The 27932-nt window shown below is 32.0% G+C and overlaps 1 protein-coding gene across 1 annotated transcript; it reads left to right on the top strand.

The window, feature by feature from the left end:
• Nucleotides 1–2406: 2406 nt before the first annotated feature.
• Nucleotides 2407–21236, top strand: LOC143044284 (uncharacterized). The gene is made up of 10 exons (XM_076216222.1): nucleotides 2407–2550; nucleotides 4854–5117; nucleotides 6568–6843; nucleotides 9149–9418; nucleotides 10714–10995; nucleotides 13164–13235; nucleotides 16542–16589; nucleotides 18660–18728; nucleotides 19243–19324; nucleotides 20323–21236. The coding sequence occupies exons 1-10, from the start codon at nucleotides 2484–2486 to the stop codon at nucleotides 20993–20995; spliced, it is 2103 nt and encodes a 700-aa protein (XP_076072337.1). The 5' UTR covers nucleotides 2407–2483; the 3' UTR covers nucleotides 20996–21236.
• Nucleotides 21237–27932: the final 6696 nt, after the last annotated feature.

Raw genomic sequence — 27932 nt, 5'->3', positions numbered from 1 at the left:
GTCGGTACAATTTACTAATATATCGTGTACTGTGAGACATTTCTAGATTTTACTGACACTAGTAACACCAGACCACTAAAAGTTGCACTTTTTGTTAAGTCCAGAAGGAAAAGTGGTTTATAGCTATTGACTCATTGCAGGCGGTGTATATAATTCCCTTTCCGGAGCATCGTATATCACCAACGTATGTTGTGGGGTGTTCATGTTTGTCCGTCTGTACTTCTTTGTATTTGTTTGTGTACTGTTGTCTGTCAGTGTATTGCCAGTTTCATTTCAACTGACGAGTTATTGTATGCTTTTGTTATCTTTTACATCTCTTTCATAATAACAGAAAATCTAAAATGACCAATGAATGTTTCTCCTATTCACGAATATGCCATTTTTGTTTTTTTTTAACACACAACGATACTTTCGTTTGGACGATGCCTTGAAGTAAATATTTGATTTGTAGACGAAGCCGAAGACGGATACTATGCAGCTTGCGTATAACAGTCCATATATCATCACGAAAAAAGTCCGCTTTGTACACTTGAAATCGATTTAGTAGACAATTTACTTATATTGATTTTTGTTCACAACTTTCAGATGCGACGTAACTGTAACTTTTGAGAATTATTGCCCTTTTTAAATAACATTTTAAGGGTACTTTATTGACATAATTCAAAAAGCAACAGTGGATTGTAGGTATACAATGGAAAAAGTATACCCGATTCTGTATAAGGGTTTCATTTATCGAGTTTAACAATTATGTTCCTGTTGTTAACTATTTTTATGTTCGTACGTCACATGACTTCGTAGTATGCTTTGTACAAATTATTACGTCACATTACATTCTTAATGCGTTCTTAACCATTCTTGCAGTCTAATGCATTCTTGTTAAACCTCGCCGCACTTTTTCCCCTTACTCAAGTCAAGGGCCTCTGGTTATTGCTAGACTTGTGTGGGTTTCGAACTAGATACGTGAGTCTTGCTCATTTGTAAAGACCGTACGGTGACATATAGTTTTTATTTTTTGTGTATAATACAGTCGATACATATTTGTGAGTGAAGAATTAAACCAAGGCCTATACTAGTATCATGATATCGGAAAATATATAGCCCGAAATAACTAAAACGCAAATAAATCAATTCGACAATAACATGAATAAATACAATTGTTTCTCTCCGTATAATTTTATAGCTAAATTCTCAATAAATACTTCAAACCTGCTAAAAATTCATCATTGATAATATCTTAAAAGTTAGCTTTCTCTACGTTCAGCATATCAACCAAAGGATGGACATCGTTTTAAAAGGTTACCCATTAACGGAAATTCCCATAATTGTGATTTTTTTTTTATTTAACGTAACGTAAATGTTACTTTCAAACAAGTCAATGGTTTGAAATAACTATCATATTTTCAATCTGCTCAATGGGAATTCATCTTTACTTATATCTGGGCCCGGTGCCTTTTATTACCGACTATAAAGTATGGATTTTCATCGATGTTGAAGGCTGTATGGTTCCCCAAAATTACATACATCCACTTTATTCAAACTTTGGTAGATTGTACTTCCCAATTCACATAATTATAATCCTGCTAGCCACGTTTTTACCGATGACCTCAACATTGTCAATAACACTGCCCTGCGAAATGTGTTATCCAAAGGATTGAAATATCATGAGCCTAAAACCATCAATAAACTATTAATACGTCAGACGCATGTTTCGTCTACATTAAACTCATCAGTGACGCTCAGGTCAAAAAAACAAATAAAACCAGAAAAAAAAATGCAAGCATTGATGACCAAAAATTTCGAAAAGTTGTGTCAAATACGGATAAGGTTATCTGTCTGGGATAAGAAAGTCCTTCGTACTTAGAATAATTCATACTCAATATCCGATGAGAATAATAAAATATAACATCAATACTAAAACATGAATTTTGGGTAGCCAAATACCGTGAACTTGGTTTTGTAAAACAAACAGATTTAGTATTATTACTAACGAGACTTTGCATTAGAGATATATCGAGGTAGATTTAAGCAACATGTGATCATCGTGCTGATTTAAAAAATCGGTGAAACTCCTAAAGTATGCACGTGTAGACACCAACATAAGTATTCATTGAAGTGCAAATAATATACAATCGATAAAAAATGAAACTGCTACTTTCGACTAAGTAGAGTCAAAATGAACTTGAATAGTCCATGACAAATACGATTATTTTTAACAACTTAACAACATGTACAACTTTTGTTCAATAAGACACGGAAGTGTTTACTTCCGCGTTCTTCTCATTGCGATATGTTATTTTTAAAAAGCCTATCAAGTGTATTGTAAACTTTAAGTGTCGATTAAATGTGTGGGTATTTATGCGTGACTCTTTGAAAGAATCGTCCCATTTTGTCTTAATAACAGGCATATCAACTGTGTTTTATTATTCTATTGCATTACATAAACTTCCTAAATAGTTTACCATACAAGTGAACTTAGGTTTGCAATGACTTTTTCCGTATTGATTTGGTTTACTGCTTTTGTTGGATATACTACTACAACGGGTATCGAAGGTACGTTTTATGTAATTAAATCAGTTGCATATATTGAGTCACTATTATTTACTAATTGCTTTAATGACAAAATACTTTTATATATGAAACTCCGTGTCACCATACGATCGCGATGTCGTAAAGCGGCAGGCAAAATCACGGTATTTCCAACATCCCCTGAACTATATCACGCTAGAGATTTTATAAAAAAAAATCAGTCTCCGGGTGTTTATGTTGAGCTTTCATAATCATACATGTACACTGTGATACACTTCAATGTAACTAACAGAGACTACATGACATGAAGTTTACAAATTATAGTTGTACGTTCAAATTCCCCATTGAACATGTATCCAACACATAGGTAACCAAAACCCACATTATTTTGCACATATTTACGCTCAAGCAGGTACTATGGGTCACCTTCAACGTGCAGTGAGGTCAGAGTTTTTTTGTTGCTTTGTGTTGAAGGCCTTACTGTGACTTTGAGGAATATCAATAAAAGTGTTCCTTTGCTTTTTGTTTGTTTGTTTGTTGGGTATTTACTGATTGTATATGATGGATAGGGATCAAATGACACAGAACTATAGGTCACCGTACGACATTCAACAAAGCCGAAACCGCAAAGTTAGCTATACATTTTGTAGAAGGCACCGAAATTACAAACGTAAAATAATTCAAACGAAAAAACTAACGGCCTAATTTATGTACAAAAAAAATTACCCGAAAAACAAATATTTTACACATCAACAAACAACAACTGAATTACAGGCTCCTTACTTGGAATCGGCACATACATACAGAATGTGGTGGGTTTAAGCATTTTAAAGGATCTCAATCCTCTCCTCATCATAAATACCAGGTATGACATTTTGTATTTGCGTCAGATGCCCGATAAGGTTTCGTCTACTAAAAGACGCATCAGTAACGCTAAAATATAAAAAAGTTGAAAAGGCCAAATAAAATTCGAATGTGGAGAGCATAGGACCAACAAATCCTTAAAGTTTTGCAAAGGTACATTTAACGGTGATCTAATCTTGAGGGAGAAAGGCCTAAGTATTTCAAAAACCAATTTAAGTAAGGTTTACATACGTTACATTTGCGTAATTGAATCTAAAATTAAATCGTTGTGATAAAGAAAAAAAAAGAATATGTTGTGTGAATGCCATTTAGACAACTTTCTAGCAAAGAGCGAAGGACGAAGAATGGACATTAATGCAAAAATTCCTGGAAAATGCAATAAAAATAAAACAACAATTAGTAATGCTGAAAAATATTTTGATTTCATGGAAATATATAATAGTTGAATGTAAAATCTTACTAATGATTATAAAGAAAGCAACCTTAAGATATTTGAGATGAAGATTTAACAAAAAAGGGAATTAAGTTAACGAAATAGTTGTTTTCCTTTTCCCATAATTGAAGGAAGTAATGTCGTTATTTGAAACAGTTGCAGTCACGTCAAAAGAGTTTTACATTTATGTCATCTATCTCGAAAAAAGTAAAATGAAAATACGCAATGCGTGTACTTGTGCATGCTTTGGCTTTATAAAAGTGTATTCAGTATACAGTATATGTGTAGAAATAAAATGGCATTGAAATATGATTATATTCCAAATCGTTTATATTACATTATCTCGATGGGCTTTTCTAAAGAACGCATTGATTAGCTAAATCCATGTGCACGTCCGCATAAGATTCATTTGAGATCAAAATGAAGACATAACGCCAAGAAAAGAAGACGCAAATTGTACAAAGACTAAAATAAGATGGATATGAAAATAAGCAGTGAAAGACCAATGTCAAAAGAACATGCAAATACATTCGAAGGTCTGTTTGAACTTAAACAAAAAAACCAGATATGTTTATGCTTTTATTTTCTGTAGAAAGAACTTGATGGTCGGCTTAGTGTTTAACTCGTTGTACTGCCTTGTACGTTAGAGTAATACCACAGACAGAACAGTTCGTGCCGGTTAAGTACAAGAAGTCTATCGTTTATCGTTTGATTGATCATGTGAATTACACGTGTGATCGACTTGACAATGCATACAACACATCATACTAATTTTGACAACCTATTTGTAAGTGTAATCGAAAACCTATGATAATTGTGCGCTTACATGTAGTACAACTTATATATCTATCCAGGATTTGTTCACTTTGAAAGAACACCATTTTTAAATATTGGATAACTGGGTTAAAAAAACATAGAGCTATAAAGTTCATCTCATTTTGAGATGGTCTTTAACCCAATTAGACGCACTCATTTTAGCTTTTTTTATATTTAAAATAAATGTGGTAAAATATCTTTATTGTTATTTTAGACCTGAAAACTTATCATGTAGTCACTGATTTTTTGCCTGTGCACAGTACGATTATACCTAAACTGTGTAATGAAACTTATTCCGAAAGAAACGTTACTCGACAAATTGCTGAAAAAAATGAGACATCTGGACAATTTGAGATCGTATGTAATATCTCAGATAACACAGGAACGACCGATAAATCCTTATTACAGACGTGTTTAAGTGATGTATTCATCAATATCGAATTTCACTTTTCTTGTAATAACAGTGATCAGCAACAAGGTATGTTTGTATTCTTTTTTTTACAAAAGTCTCAGGTTTTGTCATAAAAAAAGTCAATGAAATAATCGAGAGAAACAACACTGTCTATTTTGACAGAGTTAATAGTTAGCAATGACACTTTATAAAAGGGTCAAATGATACCAGAGGGACAGTCAAACTCATAAATCAAAAATTAACTAACAACGGCATGGCTAAGAATGAAAAGGACAAGCAGACAAACAATAGTACACACGACACAACATAGACAACTAAAGAATAAACAACTCGAACCCCACCAAATACAAGGGGTGATCTCAGGTGCTCCGGAAGGGTAAGCAGATTCTGCTCCACATGTGGCACCCGTCGTGTGACTTATGAGATAACAAATCCAGTAAATAGTCTAATTCGGTAGGTCACATTTATGAAAGGGAAAGGGATTGTACTTTAGACGTAAGGAACGTATCCGATATCATTTGTGTAATTTAACATTTTGTTTGGAGCTAACATTGCTAGATATAGTCAGGGGCGGAAAAATCTCCCAGATAGGTTTCCTAAATAAAGGCATCAGTAGTACACAGCCAATTTGCAGAGGTACTATTTTTGTACTTAAAATCTGTCGTACTGAAAATTAACTTTTGATATTTAGTACTATTTCTTTACTTTAAAATTATTGTACTTTTTACGTACCTGTATTTTACAGTACTTGATTTGTACTTAAAATTTTGGTACAGAAATAATGCCAAAAGCGATCACAATATTCCATGTGTTTGAAAATCATAATTTTAAGCGATTTGGAATAGACATACTGTCAAAATGCTGAAAATGTAACGTTGTAACCAAAAATATGTAGTACTTAAATTTTCAAGTACAAATTAAGCACTGTAAAATACAGGTACCTAAATATTACAATAATAGTACTAAATATGAAAAGTAGATTTACAGTATTACAGAATTTTTGTACAGACATAGTACCAATGCAAAATTGGCTGTGTCTACCGCTGTTCGAAACTCATAAAGCGAAAGAGAAAAAAAAAACAAATCCGGGTTACAAACTAAAACTGAGGGAAACGCATCAAATATAAGAGGAGAACAACGACACATCAGAAATACAAATTTAAAATGTAACACACAAAGAAACGAAATTCCGTTTTGAAGGCCTTATGTTTCGTTATAATACGTTATTATGATTGACTAACACACATGTAACAGCAATCCTTGAAAAACTTGATAAAAACTTTTAAAAATCGTGTTTTTTTATATCCTTTGACAAAACTGTAATTTTAAATTTGGAATGCCTCTTTGGAATTTTATAGGGTTGTTATACCCCAATATATGTACAAAAAGAACATTCAAATCTTAATATGCATTGCTTACTTTCGCCCAATATGGAATTTACAGATATTCAAACAATGTCCGACTTGTAATGACATTTGAAGATTTATTATAATAAAACTTTGTTTTCTCTTTTAAGAAATATTCCTTGCTTCATATCCATATGATAATAATATATACAATGTAACGGATTACTGCGACGAACCAGTTCTTCAGGAATTAAAAATTCTTAACCAGTCAAGTGATGTATATTGGTCAGTTTGTGAAGACATTTCCAAAACGGTTATGACGAACTGTTCTGTGAGATGCGATGGAAAAATGTGCTTCATTAATACAATATGTGTACGGGAAATTAGTCCTAAATGTCTTATACAGAAATATGTGAGACTATCTTACGAATGCGAACAAGATTCAAGTAAGTAATTAAGAACAACTTTTAAATAATTTCCAAAGTGTGTGCAGATATTTTATTTTTCATCTTAAATTTGATTTCGCAAGTGCTGTTATCTAGGTTTTTTTTGTGATATTAAAAAATAATAACGGGTGTATATGTATATGTATTTTTAACTATTACTGTAGTTTTAGAGATCTAGTTTAATGCGAAAAATCATAATACAATGCAACAGATCGCTTCTATAGGTTTTGTATCTCTTTTTACAATGTTTCAATAGAATGAGAAGTTTTTGCCACGACATATTTATCTTTATTGATTTCAGGAAGCTGGCTTGTCATTTTTTGGATTTTTTATCAGATTTTTGCCATCCTCTGCTTTTATCCATTTAAATGCCTTGAAAAAATTGGCGCGATGACCCCCATTTTCCTTTTTGTAAATCTTTTACATGTATAATGATAAGCCATCTGTAAAAGTCTTACAAAATATAAATTATTAATTAAAAGTTTTTGAGAACTTCAACTTGTCAATGATAAAGCTATGAAAAGTCAAGAGAGAATGTTTTCCCGCCAAAATTCCAATGGCTTATATATCGACAACAAGCACGGTGACCTATATTTTTTTTTTTGGGCTCTTTGGATTTCTTTATTAATTTTCTATCAAAATAAACTATTGTTTTGAAAAGTCATTTATTTTGAAACTGAGAAGCTTGAAACTGAGAAGCTAACTCTCTTAAAAGAGGGACGAAAGATACCAAAGGGACAGTCAAACTCATAAATCTAAAACAAACTGACAACGCCATGGCTTAAAATGAAAAAGACAAACAAACAACAGCACACACGACACAAAATAGAAAACTAAAGAATAAACAACACGAACCCCACCAAAAAACTAGGGGTGATCTCAGGTGCTCCGGAAGGGTAAGCAGATCCTGCTCCACATGCGGCAACCGTCGAGTTGCTTATGTGATAACAAACCGGTAACTATTCTAATTCGGTAGGTCACATTCATGAAAGGGAATGGGATTGTAGTTACGACGTAAGGAACATATCCGATATCATTTGTGAAACGGTCAACCAACTCGTGATGGCGTCCGTAAAATTTACGAAGGGGTGATTTCAACTTCACCATTTGGAACTCTTGGTTCAATAGCTTCCTTGTGAGCAGCAACCCTCTATCAAGAAAATCATGATAGGAAATGCAAGCACGGGAATGTCGTATCAATTGGAAGATATATACCCCGTATGCAGGTGCTGCTGGAATGTTGCTACTTAGAAATGGAAAGTTCACAATTGGAAAGCGGAAATCATCTCTTTTGTCGTAAAGTTTTGTTTTCAACCGACCCTCATTGTCAATTTCTAGATGTAAGTCAAGATATGAGGCCGACTTAACTGTATCTGTAGTATCCTTTATCTCCATCTCGATTTGATAGATGCGTTCCACATAGTCACCAAATTTTGAATTATTTAGTGAAAGAACATCATCTATATAGCGAAAAGTAGAGTTAAAGGATATTGCTAACTTCTTATCTTTCTTCCTAAGAAGTTCCTGCATGACGTCAGCCTCATAATAATAAAGAAACAAGTCGGCAAGTAAAGGGGCACAGTTTGTTCTCATTGGAATGCCGACCGTCTATTGAAAAACACGTCCCCCGAACGTAACAAATATTTTGTCAATCAAGAAATCAAGCATCTTGATCTTGTTCAAAAGGAATAATTTGATATGATTATTTACTTATATGCAATGAAATATTAGTGAAATGTTATCCATTATAGTACTGGATAGAATAAAAAACTTTACTTATGCCAGGTATTTCTTCATTCGCCACACATATAAATTCTGCATAATATTTCGAAAAGTAGAAATTTAAAATAAACCTTTTTTGTCGTAAATCTCCGTGAAGAGTTTATAGTGTAAAATTGAAATGTCTATATTGATACTTATAATAAAATGGAGTTTAGACTGACCTTTTCTGTGTTTGGCCATAAATTGTTATCGAAAGCAGTACATGAACTATTCTGTTATTCAATAGACACAATTAGTGTTAATAGGAATGCATACATCCTGTCGGTAAACGTAATTGCCGAAACATACAATATTAGCTTCAAATACCATTGGGGACAAACCGGCTATTAGCAGAGATATGTTCATATGATGTTTGACATACCAAAGATTGTTGCAAAAAACATTAAAAAATACATAATACATTAATGAAAATCTTCATCCTTATCGAACTTAACGCCCTTGACTTGTTAGAATTTGTTAAATGTAGCTCCTAGCATCCTTAACTAATGCACGCGTGTTTTTCTTCAATACCAATTTATTCCAGTGAATCTAGAAAACAAAGAAGTTCTGATTTATATTGACTGTGGAAACAAATACCTGATTGATATGAAGGATATTTCTATACAACAAAAAAGGCAATCCTGTTCTGAAACTCAAATGCAGTGTTTTATTTCTGACAAAGACAAAACACAGATTATTGATGCATGCCACAACCAAATGAAATGCACAAAGCCGATTAAACTAAATTCAAAATGTCTTTACACAACAGAGTATGCATATTACAATATTTCGTACAAGTGCTCAAATGATAACCGTAAGTATATATTATACATGTTATACATAAAGCTTATATTCTTTGTGAAGAATAATGAACCGACGACCAATGGTAGAAAAAAGTACATGCATATCATATATTGTCTTAAATATCAAGGATGTTGAAAAAACCCTAATTGTACCGACTTAACCGTACGCGTTAAAGGAGAACATATGAGTTAAATGAATGTTTATTATGTGACCCTTTACACACTGGAGGCGAAAGATACAATAGGGTCAGTCACATTCATAGATCGAAAATAAACTGACAACGCCATGGCTAAAAACAGAACTTTACAAACAGACAGTCAAATATTTGTGCACAATACAACATATTGCTCATATTATCATAAACCCGGTAAATAGTCTCATTTAGTAGGTCACAAACAACTTGAGTTTAATTTCTAATACTTACTAGAAATTTACATAAGCACTATTCCTATCTTCTGAAGACATGTTGTCGATGACGAAACTCTTTTATATACTTCCCCGTGTTTGTTTAGTACTTTGTATCTGGAGGTAGAACACTGTTGTTTTAAAGATATATCCTTATATTTCTATTAGTGGTATACCATAGGGTTACCGAATGCGTCATGAATTCTGAATTTATGGAGGTAATTATAATTGCCAAGTTCGAACCATGAAACCAATTTTAGTATGGTACTTCTTTGATAAATGTTTGACTTATGAACTGCTGTGTTCTACTGTTTTATTTTATAATAATTATTTCACAGCATAAATATCCGAAAGTAGTTGAGAAACAACACTACACTTCATAATTATATTATGTGTTTAGGAGTTTTGCGTGACGTCAATTTTCAATGAATAAGTACACAATTTTGTTAAGTGGCCAGCTGAAACCCGCCCCCGGAGGCGTAATTTCTTGCTGTGTTGAAGATCCATTGGTGACTTTGGTTGTTGTTTGCTCATTGCTCGGGTATTTGTAATTTTGACACATCCCACATTTCCATTCTCAATTCTATAAACGTTTTTTTTTTCTGAAATTAGTTCTTATAATACAAATGTCTGTAAAACCTCGCCCCCCTCCCCCCCCCCCCCCCCCCCAGTTTCTTAGATGCATACAAAAGCTTTAATATTTTTCGGACATGACCTAATATTTTACATTTACACCATAGTCACTGTGAAAGTGTCGCATAATACCCATTATTGCTTGAGGCTTAGCTGCATATCATGACGTTCTATTTCCTATTTTGTATTTTTATTTCTTTCATTTGTACTTACGTTATTTTGATTTGAATGTTTTTCATCATTGTTATACTGTATTTTATGTTATAGAGATGTCAGAAAGTAGCTGTCACAAAATCAACGAAACTATTACAATAAGTTGTGACATGGGTCTACTAGAAAATCAGCAACTTTCCATAACATATCAACCATCTGAAGTTGGTGACTGCCTACAAATAAACAATCTTACCTTTAAGTTTAAGCCTGATGTCTGTGACGGGGGAATTAATATAACGGAATGTAAAATCAATTTGCTTAAAGAAGGCCTAACAGACCATCCGTGTCTTTATGTTAATACGCACATGATTAACATAAATCACAGCTGTATGCATGGTAATGTAAGATTTAAATAATAGTCACTAATCTAACTAATCTAACTTGATTTCGCCTTTAGATGTTTTGTTTTCAAGCTTAAATGATTACTCTTTTGTAGAATAAAAAGCAGTTAAAATACCTGACACGTTTCTCAATTCAGTCTTTGCATTGTAAAATATTCTATGCAGTCTTTGTACCATGTGGTTGCAACGGACAGAATACATAACTAGGAATCAGATCTTGCTCAAAACAAAATTGTTAACTCATTTTCGTTTCATTTTTTATTTACAATCTTGTTGCTTTATCTACTTGGTTGATAGCACATATCGTCTTCATAGAAATCTTTGGCCTTCGTTTCCTTTTTCTTTGTGCAGATTCCTTGTCCCCCATTTGTGGATATAATATTTACAAACTAAAGAAATATGGATTATGAAAGTTATCTCTTTACTTTTTTCAAATATTAAAAGAAAAGTTGAACTTTCTGACGCGTTCGTTTCTTATGTAACGATGGCGGTGAACCAAGTTGAAAAACACTATTTAAACCATTCGTTAAGGTACATGTAGTTCAGGGGTATACCGCCATCTTGAATTGTACAATCACAATAAATATCAGTCTAGCTCTGTATTAATCTGCAAATTTAGAGACAGATTTGCAATTTATTAGTTACATTGTTAATTTATATTACGAAAACTTAGTTATTCATTGCATATATTATCGAAAATACTTTAACGAATACCATATATTTGTGCTTTAAGAATAAGCCATTTGAGGAGATATAACTCTTTTAGTACCAAATTTAAACGTTTACTTTTCTGCATTGGCTAGAGGTATTGGGGTAGGGTTGAGATCTCACAAACATGTTTAACCCATCCCCATTTTTGCGCCTGTCCCTAGTCAGGAGGGTCGATTTGTTGTCTTTTTGGTACATTCCCCATTTCCATTCTCAATTTTATATAGGGAAATTTTCATTTTCTACTTGTAGCAAGAAAACTAGTTCGGTGACATCATTTTTTTTTATTTTCCAAAGATATAAAATAAAACCTAGCTTCTCATATTTTATTTCAAAACTCTGTCTGATAGATTTCTTTTTATGCAGAAAAATATGTTTTTTTTTTTATGAACAATGTATGCACATTTTTTTCTTCTAAAAAGCATGAGAAAACCTTCATTTTTGCAAAGTATGAGAAAATTCTGTCATTTTTTGTATGCCTCTGAACTACCTTTAGTAATGATATGATTAATTTTTCACTAGTGTTGGATGACGATAGGTTAGATATCCGAGATAAAGCCAGATTGTTTTCCTAATCTGTAGTTAAAAAATGTTTTTTCTTGTTTTTCCTAATTTGTACATGAATACACGTAACATAATATTTTGGTGAGAACAAGATTTTGTTTTTAGATTTCAGCACTTGTTAACGAACAATTTGAGTCTGAAATGGTCAAATTGACCTTTAAGTTATTTTAAAAGAATGAAGGATGAATTATTATTATAATATTGTTCAGATTTTCAGTCATTTTTCAAATTAATTGAGGTAATTCGGTAAATTCAGAGCTGTTCAGACAATGCAATTGCAATCAACCAATCTGCCATTGTAAGTATTTTACGACTTGTTTAGATAAAAATGACTTGGTTTTTTTTTACTAAAATGTACTTGTGGAAATAATATAGAAACTTTGAAGGAGAATATGCTATTGACATGTTTTCATAAATTTGTATTATAAATAAAATATTTCTTTCTAGCTGAACCTTTTTATTAAAAAAAGTACTGTAATAAATATTTGCATTTTACTATTTTCTTTTCTATGACCAAGCACATAAGATTTGTTTATAGAAAACATAGTGAAGCTATCGATAGGGCATAATTGTATGACATGTTTGCTTAATACATGTAGTTTGCTTAAAATCTAGTGAAATATCAAAAGTTTCTAAAAATCTGAAAATTGACTGAACATGACTTGCTGATGTATAGTTTATTCATGCTAGATCTGGTCAGATAACAAATTGAATTTTAGGTACAAAAATGGTTAACTAGTACAATGTCATGTAATTCTACTTTTTACTATAATTGCATAGTAGGTGGACGATGCCCACTTAAATATGCCATAAAGCCGATACAAGTTGTCAAATTTTAATTGTTCATCTTAAATTAATTAATTTGTCATTCTTTTTGTTTATATTCAACAGACCCGTTTTATAGCAACATGAGCAAAGGAGAAGCAACTCTTTCACATATGTTTACCATCAAACCTCACAGAGGTACGTATTATAGAAAATCAGAAATTCATAGTTTTTGTAAACCTTGATCATTCGTATTAAAACGTTTAATTATTGTAGTATATAATAGCAAGATAAGAAGATGTTGTATAATTGTCAATGATACAACTATTCACCGAAGGTCAAATGAAGTGGGTGAAGCAATTATTGGCAACCACTAGACCTTCAACATGAACCCCAAAAAATACCATACGGTCCTGAAGTGAAAAATGAGAGCAATTTAAGTGAGAATATTGATGGTCTAATTGTCTGTTGTATGTTGTGCAATGAACATAAATTTCTGTTATGAATAGTTTAGAATGAAACTGTTTCATTTATTATTTACTATGTTATAATTGTGTGCAATCTATCGCGTCTGTTGTTTGCATAACATCATTAGTGTACACAACATTATTTTTATTGATATTTTGATTGGTGTTTAATGTCAATTAACACAGTTGTTCTTTTTCATGGCGATCAGTTTGTATTGGAGGAGAAAGCAAGACTGCTCAAGGAAAACAATTGAAGTTCGCTAGAAAAACTGACAATCCTAGTCAATTAAAACAAAAGTAGAGTGCATCCGCACTTGCAAGACTTGCATTCACAACCTCATTGTTGACTGGCTAGTTATAAAAATAGTTGAACTACTAAGACGATTCGACCACCTAATTTGAAATGTGTAGTTTTTTTACAAGTGAAAACTATTAAACTTGGCTGTATACAATAACGTCTATAACACGGCTGGTAATCTACACACGCAGAACATTTGGTTCTGCAATGAAAACCGTGAGAGGATTTTCCGGTTGTGCTTGAGTGGAGTAATTGTCACCGCTTCAAAAGGTATGTGCATTTCTAAATCGTAATTTTCTTATTCAACTGATCAAAATATTGAAAATCGAAGAATGCTATGCTGTGGTGAATACTTATACGAAGACATACATGTATGTCTTATTGCTCTACGTGGAGTTGAACTCCTATAAAATCAGTTGCCCCACGAGAAATTCCTTAAAAAAGTGACATTAAAATTTTAAAATAGCTCTATTAACAGACCTACAAGTTCAATTTACTTTTTTGTCGGGCAATGCGTATGAATGTCGTTTTGGGCGGCGTGTACACTGATCGGTGTCGATAGACATCTTAATAAATTTTAAAACCTCATATTTTCATAATGTCATGCGTGAGGGGATCGGTTCTCATTGAGGACATCGTGAATGCGTGAGGGGAAGTGAACTCATATCTTTATGTACAAGCTATATATATGAGTCGTTGAAAGTTGCCTTTAAATGGTTAGATTGTTCATGAAAAAAACACATTTGTGTGCATAAAGAAAAATTATGAGATAGAATTTTGAAATAACAATAAATCACCCAGTTGTCTTTATATGAATAAATAGTCTAACCAATTAATTGCAAATATGTCTCCAAATTCGTGGATTTGGGCAATAATCGGTCTAGTTTACTACCACAATTTGATTTAATTAATATTGTAATTTTCATTTCTATTATTAAATGTTATAGCAGTACTACAAATCTTATCTTGAATTCTATCTTAAGTCTATCTTATTTTGGGTATTTTTTTTAGAAATTCAAACGCGACGTCACTTTGTGCGTTGATCGCTTTGGTTAACTCGACTGTGAATTTGTTTGTGCTGTTTTGGGTTGTTTTATGTATCCATTTTTATCCTAAAATAAGTCACCACTTCGATTTTAGCATGTTTATCTATTATATAGTCATTTTATAAAAAAAAAAATACTGGTTGCAAAAGTATGAATTATTATAAATAATAAGGATGTTCTTATCCCAGGCAGATAACCCTGCCCGTATTAGGCACAACTTTTTTGCAACTTTTGGTCTTCAATGTACTTGTTTTGGCATTCGAACTTTTTTCATAGTTTCGTGTGGACGAAACGCACGTCTGGCGTATATTTTTTTTTAAAACCTGGTACCATTTGTTAGCTATGTTTTCTCTGTCCTATATGTGCTCTCATTTATTTGTATTGTAGTCCTCTCATGTAATGTTGTCATTTAAATGTTATATTTAACATTTCCATAAAAGCGGAAGGTTTGGCATGCCAGAAAACAAGCGGTGCATCGCATTATTTTTTCTTAAAATGTCATGCGTCAAGTCGGGAAATGGCCATTGCTATATAATATATATAGTCCGTTTCTGTGTGTGTTACATTTTCATGTTGTGTTTCTGTTGTGTCGTATAGTTCTCCTCTTATATTTCATGTTTTTTCCTCAGTTCTAGTTTGTAACCCGGATTTGTTTTTTTTTCTCTCAATCGATTTATGAATCTCGAACAGCGGTTTACTACTGTTGCCTTTATTAGGCACATATTTGGAATTTATTGATTAGACTGTTTTTTCATATACAGAAAACTTGCTGATTTGTTGTATAAATCAAAATATTTAAACAAATATCTTCACAATTAATTTTCTTAAAATAAGCAATTCAAGGGGAGATAACTCTTTTCGTAATATATATATACTAGGTTGATACGAAATTTTTTAACTTTTATTTGTAGCAAGAAACAAAATCGTTGACACACTACTTTCTTTTTCCTTTTCGTAAAACATATTATAAAACCTATCGTCCCACAATTATATTCAAAATTTCTTTCTCATAATTTTTTTTTATGCACACAAATGTGTTTTTTCATTAACTATCTAACCACATTTATGCAACTTTCAAAGACTTATACCTTGGATATGAAGATATGATTTCACGTCCCCTCACGCATTCACGATGTCCTCAATTAGAACCGATCCCCTCACGCATTACATAATGAAAATATGCGTTTTTTTTTAGATTTACTGAGATGTTTATGAACACCGGACAGCGTACACGCCGCCCAAAACGACATTCATACCATTTGACTGAATAAAAAGTAAATTTGAACTTGTAGGTCTGTAAATAGAACCACTTCAAAATTTATATGTCACTTTTTTAGGCAATTTCTCGTGGGGCAACTGATTTTGAAGGAGTTCAGCTCCACGTACAACAGTAAATGATACATGTATCTCTTAGTTAAAGTATTCACCACAGCAAAGCATTCTCCGATTTTCAATATTTTGATCAGTTGAATAAGAAAATTACGATTTAGAAATGCGCATACCTTTTGAAGCGGTGACAATTACTCCTCTCAAGCACAACCGGAAAATTTTCTCACGGTTTTCATTGCAAAACCAAATGTTCTGCGTGTGTAGATTACCAGCTGTATACAATAACGTCTATAAGTAGATTAAATATACTATTGATGATTTGTACATTAGTATTTACTGTAGAAGTATTAACATTTTTTATTAGGAACAACAGATACTTTTTCATCGGAAAGAACCTCTACCACAAATGCAGGTACGGCACATACAAGATTTTTCAATGTATTAATACATTTGTATTTTTCTATAAACTTATATTAAACATATCCAATTTGATTAGTCCCGGACGTCGAGCTTGACAAGGTTGTATAGTTTTAAACCTCTAACATGACGATCACTTCAGTATTTTATCCGGTATACTATTTAACTGCCTTTATTCATTCATCCCAAAGTAACTAACTACATTTCCATTACAAACTGATTATTTTAATAAAAATATCTTCCCAATTAAGTAATAAAATTGAGAATAAAAATAAGAAATGTGTCAAAGAGACATTTTGTCTTCAATGCAGCGAGAATCTCCCGCACCCGGAGGTGTGCTTCAGCTGGCTCCTTAACAAAAATGTATACTAGCTCAGTCATAATGGAAGTCATACTGAACTCCAAAATATACACAATAATCTATAAATAAAAAAACATACATGACTAACAACGTTCAGAGGCTCCTGACTAGGGATACGCGCAAAAATTCGGCCGTGCGAAACATGTTTTTTTTTAAATATCTCAAAAGAGGGACAAAAGATACCAAAGGGACAGTAAAACTCATAAATCTAAAACAAACTGACAACGCCGTGGCTAAAAATGAAAAAGACAAACAGAAAAACAATAGTACACATGACACAACATAGAAAACTAAAGAATAAACAACACGAACCCCACCAAAAACTAGGGGTGATCTCAGGTGCTCCGGAAAGGGTAAACAGATCCTGCTCCACATGTGGCACCCGTCGTGTTGCTTATGTGATTACAAATCCGGTAAATAGTCTAATTCGGTAGGTCACATTCATGAAAGGGAAGGGGATTGTAGTTACGACGTAAGGAACATATCCGATATCATTTTTGAAACGGTTATTCCATAACGGTCAACCAACTCGTGATGGCGTCCGCAAAATTTACGAAGGATCCCCTCACCCTATACTCTAACCGTTGTAGAAAAACAAATAAACAACAATACACACAGAAAGATTCAGTTCAAAAGAAATCCGAGTCTTATGTAAGATAAATTTGATTTCAATGACTTTGAAATTTAATCAGTTACATGTCAGTAAGTTTTGTTGGGGTAACTATATAATTCGGGGTATACAAAGTCAGAATTAGCTAATATTACATATTTCACAAATACTATTTCAAGTTGAAAAGTTTTTGTACAGGCATTGTTGTAAGTTCGGGAATTTGATTTTTGTATTGATAGCATGACATCATTAGTTTTATTTTTACTAATGTGCTTTGTCTAAATGACTTTTCGTCTTTGTTACATATTTCTTTGATTTTATTGTCATTAAGATTATTACACAATGTTAACTGCTGTACTTCAATGTTTTTATGTTTTTACCGATTATTTCGGTTTGTTTTGTTCACATATCGTTGTCAATATTATGAACAAGGTTCAAGTCGCCGTTTCCTGCATGAGTAAATTCCTGGACCATGTCAGGAATGTGACAGTTGTTATCCAATCGTTTTATGTGTGTGAGCTTTTGATTATTTTGCCATTTGATTAGAGATTTTTTCTTTTTGAATTTTCCTCTGCGTTCGGTATTTAGGTGATTTTACTGTTTTTATAGATATTCAATAGGCACATTTGACATGTTTGATTTGATGGTATTACACATAAAAAAACTTTACTTTGTCATGTTCATGTTTTTCGTACTTTTATAATCATATTTCTTAGTTTTGTCTGAAAATTTGTTGTATATCAAAGTTAAGAAAAGAAAAAAAAAGATAAACAGTATTTCAAAATGGGAAAATGCTCTTTTTTTTGTACTTTGGTAAAAAAAAAAATAACGAAACACGCGTCTGTTTTGCTAAATGTTAACTCAGGTAACATTACCGGTCAACAAATGTACATGAAAAATGTATTCTGAATAATATAATTATATGAACTTCGATTAAAAGAAGTTAGAAAAATGGCAATTGTATTTTAATTATCGTAGTTCTAGTTATTTCAATTTTACAAATTAAATAAGTTAACTAAAGTGACCTTGAATTAAGCAGATACAAATTCAGAATAATACTATCTCGTTTTAATTATTTTTTTGATTTAACACAGATTTAACGAATAGTGTTGAGTTTGTTGAAAGTTCAACTACATCAGTAGTGCAAACGAAAATTGAACCAGGTACGTATTTAAAGATACCACCAAATATATTGTGAAGAATGAACAATTCTAACATGTTTAAATTAGATTGCATATTGCCTCTAGTAGATCAGTAGATATCAAAAACGTTTTGAAATGCACAGAGTACTTGTCAGTAACTTTTTGTTTCTGTTTCTAATCTATATTTTCTGATGAATCTACTTTCAATTTCGTTTTTCATTTTCAAACTTGAATTCATGTCATTTTTGACCGATATGTTGAACTTTTGTTCGGCATGGTACATATAGAAAAAAAGTTATGGTATGATTGTCAATGAGACAACTATCCACAAAAGACCAAAATGACACAGACATTAACAACTATAGGTCACCGTACGGCCTTCAACAATGAGCAAAGCCCAAACCGCATAGTCAGCTATAATAGGCCCTGATAAGACAATGTAAAACAATTCAAACGAGAAAACTAACAGCCTTATTTATGTAAAAACAAATTGAAACATGTATGTTTAAAATGAATTCTTAATTTATATATTTAGTTTCTGTTGGAACTATAATTGGTGTCACCGTAGGTTCTATAGTGCTTACTGTAATCTTTGGTGTAATAGTTTATTGGAGAAGGTATGTTATATATGTTGTTATCGGTGTACAAAAGTGGTGTTGGTAAAATATATCAATTTTATCATGATAAAGTTTTACTTTGGATTCATTTATTTCCATGGGTACAATTTTCATGGATAGCGAAAAACTTGCTGTTTCGTGGATTTGTGATTTCGTGGTTTTGCTAAAGTCTGCTTGCACCGATATATAAATTTTGTAATTCGTTGGACATTCAAATTCGTAGTTCGCATGTTCTGTTGAAAACCATGCAAATGCATATCCAACGAATAATAATGAATCCATAGTACCATTGAAAACTCAAATCCATTTTTTAATAACTTATTTCATCATGTTCAGGATAATTTTTGGTTATAACCTATTCTTTGCATATACTTTTGCCCGTCTTGTGCTGCACGTTGAATGTTTTATTTTGTGTAGATAAACTAGAAGGTGTGATATGATTTGATTGTCAAACACATAAAGCTTAAAAAAGATCAAATCACGAAACGTAACAAATACAAGTCCCCGTATGACCTTACTTAATGGGCAAAGTCCATATGACATAATATACAGTTATAAAAATGCCCAAAATACAAAAACAATTCAAACAGATTAGCTTGGTTAACAGTCATAAATTAAATATTCTGAAGGTTAGGTCATAAGTGTTGATATAAAAACAGAATTTAAACTATATACAAGTTGCAATTATGAATGCATATACACGTTCTTAATTGTACATTATTTATTGACAAAAAGGGGAACATTTCTATTTTCTACATAGTTGTAGATGCTTCCTACTCTTTTGTGAGAAATAGCTGACAAGATCTGTTTTATAATTGAAATCATATTAAAAAAGGTGAATAATCTTTAACTATGTTTAGCTTGAGTCTAAGAGTAAGTCGAAAATCAGCAGGTTTGCTGACTGCTGAATTGTCATTTTATTATATATCTATGTAAGATACTTAAAATAAATAATTAACTTTAGTAAGATAGACTTAACTGGTAGTTTTAACTTGAAGGGTTTATATGATGAAACACAATACAGATAGACGATCAGAAAGCGTGGTTGGATCTGCTTTGCAACGGACCTCACTGAAAGATTATACTGGAGTTCAGATGGTAGCTTATCCAGGTGAAAGTAACATACAATTGACGAAAGACAACCCTACCAATAACATGTACACTGTTGTATCAGGCGACCCTCAAAATAAATTTGAAAATGACCAAATCGATCATTTAAAGGGTAAACGGATAGATATCGAAATAGAAAAATCTGCAACTGGATATTCTTTGGTAAGGCCGAATCCAAATGAATTGCCGTTACCAAATATGCAGCTTCAAATATCGCAAGCTGATAGCGGTTACAGTTTAGCAAAACAAATATCAAAAGAGCACAATAATAAGGGAAATTATGGTCACAGCAGTTCAGATAATATCACCAGTAAAGACTATGAAATATCACCGGAGGGAGTATATGACCGATCAAATAGTAGAAGAAACAAGAACAACATTAATGTTTATGACAGAGCTGTTGATAATACATATGATACAGCTGATCATAATAATAAACAACGAACGGACGATGATGGTAATGCATATGACCACTTCATCGGACCTAAGACAAACGACAACTACGAACAAGTAATGAGGAATAACAAAGTCGTCAGTAATGACACGTATGGTGTTCATTAAAACATTTTTTTCAAACTTGCCCTTTGGTTTTGTGATCTTCTGTGGTTATACGATTATATAGATTATTTATAAGTACAACTGTAAAGGAAACGCAAAGTAAAAAAATAAATAAAAGTCTTTAAATATTTTCTTTCCCTCATGTCAAGATTGTCCATATTTTTATAACTTATGTCAACAACATTTGTAGGTAGTGTCAACACATCAATAATGACTCTGAATGATATTTTTGTATCTTGGTGTATTTATAGATCGCCTATTAAATTGATAACTACTTTTCAATTTGTATTTTTTTCTATGTTTCATACTTTGTTTAAGAAACGCAGTTTAACATTATGACTTACAAAACGCAAGAGATTTCTTCACTTTGTAGTTTTCTGTAAATAGTATAATTTATTATAATGCGTGCACACATATTCATTAACGATGCAAAAATTTTGTTTCATTTCAGTTTTAAAATTTAATTACGCAATTTGTAATTAAATCTTCAAATTCATTAATCATGGCTTTATCGAGTTTACCGACTGTGCTAACCCGAACTACTGAAATACATTTTTTTTTCGAATTTAGAGAAATCTTTATAGTCGGATAAGACGTATAAATATCGAAATTTTGTTTTTACCGGTCAACAATAACAAAAAACTATTTTTGTCATATCTATCTCATTCTTCACTTGCTTTAGTTTAGACTTATTTTTATTGATTACTAACAAACTGGGATTGTAAGATAAGATCAAGATCAGAACAATTATTGTGTTTATTTCCAAAGAGACTAATGCTTAGTGGTCTATTTTTTGGAGAGTACGTGGGACTGAACAAGTTCAGAGTAAAAATGCAGTTTATTGAAACTTTTTTGGTTCTCATTCTCACGTTCGCGCTGCATACGCAATTGGTAAAAGCAACCAACATAACTTTAACTACCTTCATATAGAAACCAACAGATATTTTCTTAGTTGAATAATGCTCAATGTATGTAATGTCTTGTATTTCCATGATTTAGTGAGTTGTTATCTGATGTTGCTGAACTTAGTAAGTTTTGTAATATCGTTTTTTTTTATTCTGAATGTCCTCTAAAAGGCAAAGAAAAAAATAGTTAAATATCTATTTGAAATGTTCTATAGTAGTTTTTATGTATAATGGCGTGGTCAGTTTTCCTGTCCGAAAGATTGGTTATTCCTGTTACTCGTTATACGTCTGACTAAAGATAGTTTTTATAGCTATAGATCGCAGACTTCAAAAGATGAGCACGATATATAAGTGTCATTCTGCTATCCATAATGTAATCCATGTTTTTTGGTAAATTTGCATGATGTATTTGAAATAATAATAATCATGCTATGCAATTTAAATAGCTCAGCACAAAACGTTTATAAAATGTAGCACGTAAGACTTTGACCTTTACTATAGATATACCAAGATTTATCTACAGCTAAACAGTAAAGAATTATTGATACGTTTTTAATTCCATTTGTGCTTATGCAATTTTATTTATCCACGAGCAATTTTAAATGCGTAAAAACTAACAGCCTCTTATGGAATTTCAGAAATATAGACAAATCTCAGCGAAAAATATTTCCGTGAAAGTTTTCAAATCCTGATGAAAGCAATTTAGATATTCCCTGTATTCCTACATAACTAAATGTTATAATAAGGTCGAAACAATATTTAGTCCATCGTTCTAAAAATATATTTTACACAAAATTATCCGACAATGAGTGTTAATTCTATAAATTGAACGTGTTACATGTATCTACCTAAAGTAATGTCAATTCAAACTTAAGATATTGTACTGATGAAAGTAGAAGTATCAAAATTAGAAAAGCCTTTCAAATGACACCTACATAATGATTCATTGAAATACAATTAGTATACACTCGACAACAAATAATATTGCAAATGTATTTCATTGATTGAACCAATCATACTGTATGACACGATTAATGCAGTATGCAATCCATTATTTTTTTTTATTTATTCTGTATAAATAATACAGTAGATACATATTTGTGAGTGAACTATTAAACCGAGGCATATACCAGTATTATGTGTGCACAGTGTAGCATACATTGGACATTTTTCTGAACGGATTACTAAACCTTTCTTCCAGAGTTTTTTTGGAAGCTGCTTCGACTTTCTTTTTTTATAATCCAACCGAACAATACGGGTTGTATCGTATCCCAAACCTTTAATATTGAATTGTGGTAAACGTTTTTTTACTTCACAGAGTATTATTGTTACTTGGATGGAGAGTAGTCTCATTGACACTCATGCCACATTTTCCTATATCTAGAGACCATTGGTTTTCCGATTTGAATGGTTTTACACAAGTCCTTTTTTGGGGCCCTCTATAGCTTGCTGTTCGGTGTGAGCCAAGGTACGGTGTTGAAGACCGTAAGTAATCATGCAGTTCCTTAGTCAACCCTGGGCCTGCATTCCGGCAATTAGTTTAAACTTCATTGTAACAATAACTTGGTTATGACTGTTACATTTCAATGTACCAAAAACAAAATGAGAAATTAAAATATTTCACAGACATCCTTCTTTACAATATAATAATAAGAAGACTGTGGGATGATTTTTACCACAACAAATTCACAATAAGCAAACCCATATATCGCATTGCTCAGATCGCATAGTATGCTAAAAAAAAAACACAAAAAAAGAAGTAACAACAATGTTATTGTAAAAACATTTCAAACGAGATCACCTAAAGAAAAAATAAGAAAATAAAAAAAATCATATATACAGCAACCCCCTTCACACAGTATTCAAATATGTGGCGAGATGAAATAAGTTTGTAGGCACCTGGGACAATAGTGGATTAATATATATAAATGTTTCCCCAAATAAAATGAAGCATCGGTATAAAATAATCCTGTTGAAATAGGAACTACATTTTTAAAAGGGGTTCCAAATCTGGAGATAGGGTTTCCAAATAGATTTCCCTTTTCAAATTTATGCATTTATCGTTAAAAAGGGGGTTCCAACCGTCGGACCCCTGCCCCTTGATACACCCACCTCCCTTTATCCAATCATATGTTCAGAAATATTCAGCTTGATCATTCTCAAATATAAAATATTAATACAATTGTACTATAATCTATTTAATAAGGTTTTGTAAAGGTAGTAATGATATGAATATCCAAAACAACATTAATATTCGACCAATGGCAATGATTTTAACATTACAGAAAGTTCTGTAACCAGGGGCGGTTCCACCCATTTTTTTTAAAGAGGGTTCCAAACACTCGGGATAAAGGGAAAAAGGGGGTTTCCAACTAAATGTCCCAAATGCATTGAACGTGCGCCACTCTGTAACGCGTATTCTCCTACTTTGGCTAATTAACGTTATATGTTTTAAATTAGCTATGCTACAATTTTCTCAGTTTTTAAATATATCCAATGTATTACTATACCTTGATATACCTTTAATCCAGGTGAAGTTTGAAATGCTGAACTGTTGAAATGTCAGTGCGAGTGCAAAATAACGTTTGTAAACAATGAATGACGTCATATCTAAATCCAATCACATAAACGTTTTACAATAGGCAATTGTATGTTCCACATTGACGCGCTTTTGTGATTACGATAATAACATCAACAGCAAGATTTTGAGACAACAGCAGAGAAAATATTGGTTTACCAGCCACTTGCAGAAAGTCTTAAAGTTACAGACTATATGTCACGATACGGCCATCAATAATGAGCAAAACCATATCGCATAGTCAGCTATAAAAGGCCACGAAATGACAAGTGTCAAACAATTCAAACAAGAAAACTAACGTTCTAATCTTATTTTTGTACAAAAAATGAACGAACAATGAATATGTGACACATCAACAACCAACAACCACTGATTTACAGGCTTCTAACTTCAAACAGGCACAAATATACAGTATGTGGCGGGGTTTAACATGTTAGCGGGATCCCTACTAAACCTTTGACAGAGTTGTAACAGTACTAAATAACAACAAACTATAAAATTCAGTTGATATTTAATCTTAGTTTTTTCCTTCTGTTTAAAAGAGATTAAATAACAGAAGCAACGTTCAACATATTGGTTTTAAGACGGCAAATTTGTATTATATTTCTCACCTATATTTTTATATAATAATGAACAAACTAAAGAGACAGAAAGACATAATTTTTTCCTTCAACGGCAAGCGAGAATAGACCAAGAAACAGAAAACAGATAATTTTCCAATGTCTTTTTTTTTTCACGGAATTTAAACTTCAAAATGGCTGGCTTTCATATCATTCCCATTGCTGTTATACAGTAGAAAGAAGCAATGAAGAATAGATAATAGTGTGGTGCTTGAATATAAAGAAAAGAGAATAACAGGCAAATTTATATTATTTTCATGGTTCAGCGACTACTTGAAACAAAGTTAAGATTTTTTGTAATGATAAATTATCTCTTATTATAAGTAATAGGATAGCTATATGTGGTATGTGCGTACCTTGCAAGATCATCATGCCCGTCAAACAGTGTGTACTTGACCTCTACCTCATTTCATTGATCAGTGAACAAGGTTAAGTTTTGGTGGTCAAGTTCATATCTCAGACACTATAAGCAATAGGTCTATAGTACACATGTATATTCGGTGTATGGAAGGACTGTAAGGTGTACGTGTCCAACTGGCAGGTGTCATCTGACCTTGACCTCATTTTCATGGTTCAGTGGTTATAGGTAAGTTTTTGTGTTTTGGTCTGTTTTCTTATACTGTATGCAATAGGTCTACTATATTTGGTGTATGAAATGATAGTAAGGTGTACATGTGTATAGCTGGCAGTTGTCATCTGACCTTGACCTCATTTTCAAGGTTTAGTGGTCAAAGTTAAGTTTTTTAGTTTTGGTCTTTTTTTCTAATACTAAATGCAATAGGTCAACTATATTTGGTGTATGGAAATATTTTATGATCTATATGTCAGTCGCACAGGTTTATTTGACCTTCAAGTTGACCTCATTTTTACGTTCCATTGCTCAGTGTTAAGTTTTTGTGTTTTGGTCTGTTTTCTTAAACTTTAAGCAAGAAGTCAACTATATTTGATGTATATAAGAATTATTTTTGTAATTATTTTATTTTTGATGATGAAACATGTGAAATTACATACTACAGTATTCGATACATATTTTAAAAATAAAGTAATACTTGATAAATCAGTTAAGTCATATGGATATAATAAGATATATATATAAATATTATAAAAAGATTTTGTTAATTAATCAATAAATTAAATAAAAGCTGCTTCTAACATATGCCATTTCTGATCCATTTTTACTTTTTGTACAGGGGTTAAGAAACATACAGAGTATTTTTCTATATAAATCCAATATTTTAAATATTCTACCCCACCATATTTTGTGGGGGATATGTTCTTACATCTACATTTGTATATATAATATTTGAATAACAACAAAATATTGTTAACTGTTTTACTGTTAACAAAATCCTCAGACACACCTAACATGACTTCTTGTGCACTGAAAGGCAGGAGAATGCCATAATTGTTAATCCAATCAATAACGGAAAGCCAGAAGTTTTGTGATACATTACATTCCCAAAACATGTGAACAATATTTTCTTTAAATTCTGAACAAAAAGCACAAAGTTCAGTTTCTTTTAATTTACATTTCAATAAAAACGAATTACATGGTAGAATCCTATGAACAATCTTAAATTGAAAGTTTTGCAAAAATGAGTTTCTGGTTATAATGAAGGGCTTGGAATAAATAGCATTCAAATCATCAATCTGCATATTTAAATCTCTTTCCCATTTTTCACGGGAAGATAAAGATAATACTTTATTATCCTCCAAAAATAATGTATAGAAAAATTTACAAGATTTTGGTTCCCTTTTAACTTTATCTATTAATTTATTTTCAATAATTTCCAGTTTTGAACTACCTTCTGTTATACTTTACCATCTCTTTTGAATCGCACTTAAAATACTATAAAATTCTACAAAATTAGTATTGGTATCAAACTTTTTTTTTAAATTCATCATATGAGAATAATCATGTATTATTATCTGACATCAGATCATTAATGAAGAATATACTATTTTCGACATATTTGAACCTCAAAATCATCTTGCCATCCATTTTGATGTTCGGATTCAGCCATATGGACTAGGTCAAACTTTCAGTATTGTTTTCAGCTTGAAGCTTATTTTTTAACTTGGAAAAATTTACCAGGATATCATGCCAAAATGGATTAACTTTTTCTGCTAAATAAAGTAAACCTTCTTGACTTAAGTGTAAAATCTTGTGCCCCCCAACTTTTTGTATATAGCTAAGTAGCAAGACTTTCCAAGGAGAGTAATTTTGGGGATCTAATAATTTGTACAGCCAAGACATTTTTACACTATAGCAACAATAATACATATTAGGCATCTTAAGACCACCATCACAGTGTTCGGACATTATCACTGCCCTTTTCACTTTATCAGGTTTTCCTTTCCATAAGAAGTTAAAAAATATATTCTGAATCTCCTTCAAAACCCCTTCTGGGGGGTTAGGAAGGACAGTCAGAACTTGAACCAAAAATGGGAAGTGCTAAAGTCTTAATAACTACAACCCTCCCAATATATGTTAGTTCCCTATAAGCCCAAGTATTGAGTAATGACTTGATACTGTTTATCTTGGCTGTAAAATTACATAGAGTTTTATCCATTTTAGCAAGCTCAAACCATATACTCAGTAGTTTAAACCTCCCAGAATGGTTCCATACAAGATTTTTTTCTGGCAAAAGTTTTTCCATACTACCCTTTTTTTTACCCAATCCATACGGCTTCGGTTTTGTCAACATTACACCTAAGTCCAGCAAATTCTGAAAATTTATCAAACAAGTATAAACACAGATTGAGGGATTTTTGGTCACCATCCAGGACTACGGAAGAATCATCAGCGTATTGACTCAACAGAAATTCAGAGTCAT

Source organism: Mytilus galloprovincialis, chromosome 9 (genome assembly GCF_965363235.1).
Source record: "Mytilus galloprovincialis chromosome 9, xbMytGall1.hap1.1, whole genome shotgun sequence".
NCBI classification, from domain to species: domain Eukaryota; kingdom Metazoa; phylum Mollusca; class Bivalvia; order Mytilida; family Mytilidae; genus Mytilus; species Mytilus galloprovincialis.
The sequence above is the reverse complement of the archived record's forward strand: the minus strand, read 5'-3'. Positions and strand labels throughout refer to the sequence as shown.

What these genes read in the sequence shown, in the direction of transcription:
- LOC143044284 (XM_076216222.1), top strand. Translation starts at nt 2,484, where the DNA reads ATGACTTTTTCCGTATTGATTTGGTTTACTGCTTTTGTTGGATATACT. An exon ending in TAACAGTGATCAGCAACAAG is followed by an intron (nt 5,118 to 6,567) that starts GTATGTTTGTAT and finishes TTCTCTTTTAAG; the next exon opens with AAATATTCCTTGCTTCATAT. An exon ending in AAATCACAGCTGTATGCATG is followed by an intron (nt 10,996 to 13,163) that starts GTAATGTAAGAT and finishes TATATTCAACAG; the next exon opens with ACCCGTTTTATAGCAACATG.